General features: G+C 43.1%; 1 protein-coding gene across 1 annotated transcript; it reads left to right on the forward strand.

Moving 5' to 3' along the window:
• Positions 1-598: 598 nt before the first annotated feature.
• On the forward strand, positions 599-6,422 carry LOC122110530 (gastrokine-3-like). The gene is made up of 6 exons (XM_042683110.1): positions 599-691; positions 1,971-2,024; positions 2,194-2,328; positions 3,692-3,799; positions 4,848-4,989; positions 6,175-6,422. The coding sequence occupies exons 1-6, from the start codon at positions 599-601 to the stop codon at positions 6,267-6,269; spliced, it is 627 nt and encodes a 208-aa protein (XP_042539044.1). The 3' UTR covers positions 6,270-6,422.
• Positions 6,423-8,032: the final 1,610 nt, after the last annotated feature.

The raw sequence follows: 8,032 nt of genomic DNA on the forward strand, positions 1-8,032 counted from the left end.
TGTTTGAAGAGCTGAGGTCAGCTTGGTGGCTGGGCGTAGGGCAGTACAAAGACAACCGTGTGGTTGAGTCGGGTGAAAAGCTGGAGAAGTATACATCTCCATCAGACTAATCTTGCACCTCAGTCTAGGTCTTTCAGCCTTATGTGTTTGTTCCAACAACCTTCACTCATTAAAAAATCAGAAATTAAGAGGTCAAAACAGTGATTGTTTATCTGACCATTTTATGGGTTCTACAGTTTAAGATCTTTACCTTAATGGCTAAGGTCATGGGTATGCCAACCCACAAAGACTTGTTCATAGCCTATGTTTGTCTTGGAACCAGTGGAGGTATTGGAAGAAAAGGAAAATACTCAGAGATAGTGGGGGAAATGTGATAACAGTAATTACATAAACTTGCTCTCCCTCCTGCCCTCCCAGCCCCCAGCTGAAAGGTATTTCGATCATGGTTAACTATTCCCAGAGTCCTTTTCCATAGCAATAGCTAAAAGGACTATATAAATAAATCAGACAGAGAAAATCCTACTGTGCATGCAGTTGCATAAGGCCTTAAAGAGCAACAACATGAAATACCTTGTAAGTACATTTTCTAATTTCAAACATGAGTGATTATATTCTCGCAGTCAAAATCGTGAAGGAAAACTTCTCACCTCTTCTTGATCTCTTTGAAGGAAACCCAGAAGCAGTTTTATTGGTAATTCTCTCTATTTTAGAACATCTGAGTGAAAAGACTTATCCACAGAAACTAATAACTAATTTCTTAGAGGTCAAGAATCTTTGGAGATTTGGTAGATACTGATATTTCCAGGTCTTATTTTGCAGAGTTTATCTTAAATAACCAGTGAAGGCAAATTTCAGATATATGGTATCAACTTGAATAGGGTAGCAAAATAGTCTTTTCAAAGTGTTAGCAAAATGATCACCCCTCTGTACATTATCTTATAATGATAAAATATTTAATAGATGTATTAGCTTAAATTAATTGAAAGTCATATGGTCTTGCCCTCTGCATGTCAACTATCTCTGGGACTGACTTCACCATGTTAAGTCAATAGCTATTTTTTTTGCCTTGGAGGATGTGTCCCTCATCTTTTATTGTTGCAGTTGCATGTGGAATATTGCATAATATGCTGCGAAGTTGGGGGAGAGGAACAGTTCCTCTCAATTATCACTGACCTGGTCAGTGCTCTTGAGCTTGGTGAGCCTTAAATACACCACACAGTAAACCATGGGATGTGGGCAAGAGTGTGGGTTGCTGCACTTCTCCCCTCCCCCATTCTGTTCCCATCTCTTGTTCTCTTTTATTTACTCTCTAATGCCTGAAATTCCTTCAGTAGAAAAGGCAGGCCACACAGAGGGGAAATGATGAACAAGAAATAATTACATTTATATATTTTCTATTTCAAATTAAACTGTAAATATGGACACATTATCAGGCACAGAGAGAAGCTAAAGGAAATGAAATCAATAAGCTGTTAGTTTCCAGAAGGGTGGTAGATGAGTAGCATTTAGGGCCAGGCCAACCGTGTGAATTGGGGTTTGTACCAAGAGCTGTATCAGAGAGAATGTCCAGTAGTCAGAAGTAGAGAGGGAGGTACAGAAAAGAAGACTAAGGATTATGTCAACCTTTGTATTTTGACCCAGAATGGTCTTGCCCTATATGCAAGATTAAGTAAACAATTGGGTCACCTAATATTTAGCCCAGAGACTAAAAGCAGAAGCCACATTACAAAATATCCTTGAATAAACAATAATGTTTCTCCTTCTGAATAGCTAGCATACTCCATTCAACTATGCTGAACCAAATTGTGCCCCAAAATACATGGCTAACTCATGTAACTCATGGGCATGAGAGAAAATAAAACTTATAGATCACTTGAAGATGGCTGTGATGTCCATAGAGCTTTAGGCTCTGGACTCTGAGTTCATTTGCGGCTAAGGAGAGGGTACATTGATGTTTGTTCCCCTTTCAGATGGTAACTTCCATCCTTGTGATCTTCTTCCTAACTCCATCTCTGGCCCTGTTGGTGAGTAGGGTGGTGAGGGCTCAATCTGTCTAGAAATAGAAGTATTTCAGTAGTGATAATCAAGGGTGACATCCCTATAAACTTTTGTGAGTACTTCTTAAAACCTGCAAAAAATGGGCAAAGTAGAGGCTGGACTGTCAACTTTTTTCACTGTTGCTTCATTCCCCAGAACACCAAAGATAGCTTTCTCCTCGATGGAGCTGATGGGACTCAAATCATCCAGGTTGACGCTTCCCGAGGTATAGTCAGCATCCGAGACAACAACGCATTTAGTGAATGGGATGGACTCTTGGACTACAAAAATGTAAGATGTGCAACATGTTCATAACACTGCCAAAGAAAGCTCTTTCTGGTCCAAAACATAGCTTACTCCTTTTCCAGGGAGAAGTGGAGATTGCCTACATTGGCCTTCAGTATGTTTAGGTACTTGATGGGAATGCATGTCTTTAGGTAAGGGACCAGCTTTTTTTTTTTTTTAACAGATGTAGTAATTTCCTTTTGAACCAGATCCTACTCTTTGGCCTGGGCATTAAGAATGTCTTTAAAGAACCCCATTTCCTACAACTGGGATGTAGCATAAAAGTTGTCCTGGGTCCAGATTATAATGTTTGTTTCTTTAAAAAGAATTTTGCATTTTATCTTAACAAATCTATCTAGAACTAGTCCCTCTGCTTAAGTAGTAAGACATAGCTGATAGATGCAGGATCAGGGAGGGAACATCTATGCCTTGGGCTAGCTCTCTGATAGAAATGCACCATAATCACAAAGATATCACAAACCATCTCTGAAAAACAGCACTGACAGCTGCTTTCCTGCCTGACAGGAATCTGAAGGCTGAAATTAAATTAAAGCCACACCTTTTCTCTGGCACAGAGATCCACTGCTATCCAGCTCCTCTTCATCCATATCTCCCACTCTTCTCAGCCCACAGAGGAACAGACACCTCATAAACAGTCATCTTTTCTACTCCTGCCTCTTCCTGTCATGTTCTTTCCCTTGATCACCTCCCTCCCTCCTCACCAGCCCACTCAAAATTCCTCAACAAAATGTCCCCAAAATGCTCCAAGAGATTTCCAACTCCATTATTATGCTATGGACACTTTTCCTCAACAAAATATTCCACAGTGGGCCACGAGGTGGCAGAAGGCAGTCAAAACTCTTGCTGGAGAGAACTCCCTGCATGCAGGTGCATGGTGGACACAGTTAGATCCCACTGCAGAAGACTGCTGCTCTGATCAAACTGAGTGAGCTTAAATGACAGATCCAAAACAGCATGGGGGAAGGGCTTGGTCAGGACCTGTGCTAGAATCTAAGTCTAGCCATCCTAACCTAGGAGTATTCACAGACCTCTGTAACTTGGACAACGCATTCTCAAGCAGAAAGCATTTCATCGCACTCTCTTCTCGTGACAACTCTGGGCCAGGGAAGGGGGACTTGGAGGAATGAACCTTCTCCAGCAAGAGTAGCAGGAGACCGTTCCACAGGGGCCCAGGGAGCAGCAGGGCTCTGTATGTACTGCCCATCCAGATGCTGATTCTTGGCTCTGGAGTCTAGGGCAGCACAGTGCTGAGGCTCTCTGCATTATAGCTGGAAGAGCAGTAAGGTGCCAGCATAACTGAGCGGGTGCTGTTAATATTAATGACATGTTTCTACTGTGTTACTTTAAGAACCTCTTGGTAGCTAAGCTGTTTAGCAAGATGGTTTGTGTACTGGCTAAGATGGACCAAGCCATCTTCCCAAGTTTGGATGACATCAGCAGGGCCCTGGAAAAGAAGGTAAAGTGATGCCAGTTCACTCCAGCCCTTTCTTGCTGTGGTCTCCTCCTTCTCTTGGGTGTCTGAACTCAGTCAACTTCCTATAAGAATGCAGGATATGGGACAAGGGGTGTGGGAGAGGGATTCTGTGTGTGTGTGTGTGTGTGTGTGTGTGTGTGTGTGTGTACCGATAGTGAGGCTTTGAACTTAGGGCATTGCTTGGCTTTATCACTCATAGCTGGTGTTCTATCACTCAACTTGGGCCTCCAATTTTAACTTTTTGCTGGCTATTAGGAGATAAGTCTTCCAGAAGCACTGACTTCAGCCTGCAATCTTCAAATCTTAGCCTCCTGAGTAATTGGGATTATAGTTAGCCACAGGTACCAGGATCAGGCTTGTTCTTAATACCTATGAAATCATACCATCATCCAAAGGACTCAAAAAATTAAAGTACAATTTAAATCACATAAAAAAGTAACTTATCAACATGTATATTTGTATCTGTTACTAGTGCTTGAATTCAGGGCCTGGGCACTGTCCCTTAGCTATTGCACCTAAGACTAGCATTCTTCCACTTAAGCCACAGCTCGACTTTGGGATTTGGGTGGTTAATTGGAATAAAAGTCTCATGGACTGAATGTCTTTGAACTGTAGTCCTCAGATCTCAGCCTCCTGAGTAGCTAGACTTATAGAAGTGAACCACTGGCCCCAGTATTTGTCACAAAATCTTAAGAAAGAAGTCAAGAGTGTTCCATTCAAATATAATAAGTGTACCAAATAATTTTAAATTATTCTATATAATCACCAGAAATAAGGCAGCATCAAAGGGTAAAAACAAGGTAAGAAACATCCTGTGAACATAGGCGTTTACAGATTTTTCTAGAGTAATGTTGCCTTCTTGTGGTGAGATAGGATATTGCTGTTAAAGACTGTACCAGACAGTTGGCCCATGTGTGCACTGTCAACCTTTACTGCTGAGCCAGCCTAACCCCAATCCTAGCAATTCATTTCATCCTCCCCATACACGCTACTCTGTGCTGTCTCACTGTTTCTTGTGCATCTATTCCAGGCTTCCAGTCATTACCCAGCCACCCATGGCTTGACCTACACTGTTATACCCAGCCGGGTAAAGAATTTAGCCCAGTATGGAATGCCCATCAAGGACTTGTGCAGAGCAGTCCCTGCCTACTTTGCCCAGCAGCAAAAAGAAGGTTTGCTAACAATGTAACTAGAAACTTAAGACCAGGGACAAGTCAAAGTGCAAATTGCAGTGAGAGTCTAGTCTTATTACTAGTGGGAGCTTGGGATGTATTATTAACAAGGTAACATGAGATGTATTCTCCTTCTTGGAAAAGGTGGCTTTTTGACATGGGGGCTCCTTGAAGGAGGAATGAGCTTATCAGAAGGTCAAGGTCAGTTATCTCATCTGAGGGACTGATCGGTCGGTGGATAGTCCCTGCCTGAGCATCAGAGGGCCCAACATCCCATCATTGCTGTGCACCAGGCTAAGGGGAGGGGTCCTCAGTCTCTTTCTCAAGCATTTTGAACTTGGAAACTGAGACCCTAATAATTGTGTACTATACTGGGAAGAGGGTAGGGACATCTTAATGGCTGGCACTTGAGCTGGGGATGCAGAGGGGCCAGCCTACAGAGTTATCAGGTTAGGCCAAAGTCTGTCTACTACTGATCTAGTCAGTAACATCTCTCCATTGGTATGTTAGCACTCATTTACTTAACCTTAGTATACACTCCACAACCTCCTCCTCCCAGGGGGAAAACAGGAAGAAGTAGAAGGACCAGAAAATCAAGAAAGATCATTGAAAGTCAATAGAAAAAAAACTGTGAGGCGTCATTGACCCAGTGTCTACCAAGAGCCAGCAGGAAAGGATCTTCCATTTCTGCCCTGTGGTCTCTTGCTATTAGATATACTGAGTACCACATCCAGTGAGGTACAAAAATAGGTATATTCGGGGCTGGGAAGTTGGCTCAGTGGTAGAGCACTTGCCTTGCATGCTCAAGGCCCTGGGTTCGATTCCTCAGCACCACATAAGCAAAAAGAAAAAAGCCGGAAGTGGCGCTGTGGCTCAAGTGGTAGAGCACTAGCCTTGAGCTGAAGAGCTGAGGGACAGCGCCCAGGCCCAGAGTTCAGGCCCCATGACCAGACCCAAAAAAACAAACAAACAAAAAAAAAAAAATAGGTATATTCTAGGCATGATTGATTGTTTTCATTGTTCCATGTCCCTTATTTATTTATCTATCTGTTGCATGAGTTACATTAATCTTTTTTAAATTTTATTTTATTATAAAGATGCTGTACAGAGGATGATTGTTTTTTGGTTTTTTGTTTTGGTTTGTTCTTTTACAAAAAAATAAAAAAAACCTCTTTGTTTTTAAAGGTACTGCCTTGGCAGTGGACCCTAATTCGTGTTTTGAGGTCCAGCTTTTGTCCTTTATGGGAATCTCCATCTGTGGTGAGATTTCTGGACTCTGACCCTGTTAGTCAACTATATGAAGAAAACACTTGCCTGGCGTGGCTGCTGGCTGGGCTGGGGTAGGTGCCCAGGGACCTGGTCTACCTTCTGCCTGTGAGAAGCTGCTCATCTCAGACCTCTTCCTTCTGCCTTTCTAACCCAAGAGAGAACAATAAAGCTGCATCCATCATTGGTGTAGTCCACAGCTTCTCCTTGCCTTCCCTTGTCTTCTCTCAACACAGACAGCCATGTGTACCCCCAAAACAACACAAACAGCATGGCACAAATGATGCCTCCCCTAGGTTGGCTCCTTTGTAAGAGTCTATTGAGGCTAACCTTTGAGGAATCTCTTGAGAACTTTGACAATCAATATATAAACCAATGAAGACATTGATTGGTCAGAGGATAGACTGGACTGTCCAGACAGAGGCTGCCACTTTGTCTCCCCAGAACTGAGATTCTCAGGAAGCCCCTTCCCTGAGTTGACCCAGCTTGAAGACTAAGAAACCTGCCAGAAGTTTGAGAGAGCTCTACTTAAAGATGATGACACCCTGGTAATTGTCCTAATTACAACTTAATCAAGGACCTGGTGCTTAGCCCTCATTTTTTACCTGCCCCCTTTCCCCCTTCCCTTTATGAGGAAAGTCTGGCTTCCTTCTCTACTTCTTCCCTGTATAGTTACTTCGTGTCTCTGTGATCAAAATACCTGAAAGAACAACGTAAAGGGCAGAAGGATTTATTTTGGGTTCTGGGTTCAGAGGGTTCGGTCTATGGTTACTTGGCTCTGTGTGCTTAAGCAGAGCATCCTGGCTGTGGAAGCATGAGGCAGAGGAGGTTCCTCACCTGACGGTGAGCAGGAAGCAGACAGACTGGAAAAGATACCTCTCCCCAGTGACCCAGTTCCTCCAACTAGAGACTACCTCTTAGAGTTTTCACATCCCCCTAAAATCAGCACCACCGACTAGGGAACAAGTAGTCATCACATGAATTTGTCAGAAGTATTTCATATCCAATCTGGTGTCACCCCTCACCTCTCCAAAACTCCCATTGCTTACAAGCCTTGGGGAAGAGCTAGCTGGCCCTGAGCTAGCTCATCTGCCCCATGTAGAACTTCCCAGGGTCCATTTTCTGCATACTGCATCCTATTGCTTCTCCAAGGTATCAGGTGCAAAGCTGTTTAACCTGCCTTGAATGTATTCTTTGTTTGTGTTCTGTCTCATGCTTGGACTGGAGACCACCATCTCCCACATTTAGCCTGTGTCCCAGCAGTTAGTCTTGAATATCCTGCTCTGTCAGTGTAGGTGGGGCTTGTCATACAAGCAGTCACCCTGCCATCCACAAGGAGAGTCCCCCAACCTGGCTTTCGATACAAGACTTCATGGGCTAGAGTAATCACTAGTTGTGTGTCTGTATTTCTTGAGATGGCTATAAATGGGACAGGCCTTCTTTCTATTCATTGTCTTTGAAACGTTACAAATGCATCAAATTTTTCACTGAGGTATAACATGGAATGGAGAAGTTAAGAACACAACTCTAATTTTATCTAAACATATATCCCCATGGAGCCATCACTCTGAAAATACAGATCACCTGAGAAAGTTCTTGGGTGCCACTCAAGAATTGCACCTAGGGTGCAATACCCTAGCCATACTCCTCAGCTCTAAGGGAATGGTGGAGGCAGTTGGGAGCATGTGAAGATCTCTCAGCAAAGATCAAACATGGGATTCTTGAGGTGGAATCAACTTCTGAGTATGGGGACTAGACTCTCTCACTGTAGTGATAA

The sequence above is a fragment of the Dipodomys spectabilis genome, unplaced genomic scaffold, assembly GCF_019054845.1.
Source record: "Dipodomys spectabilis isolate Male_0828 unplaced genomic scaffold, ASM1905484v1 ptg000079l, whole genome shotgun sequence".
In the NCBI taxonomy this organism is placed as follows: Eukaryota; Metazoa; Chordata; class Mammalia; order Rodentia; family Heteromyidae; genus Dipodomys; species Dipodomys spectabilis.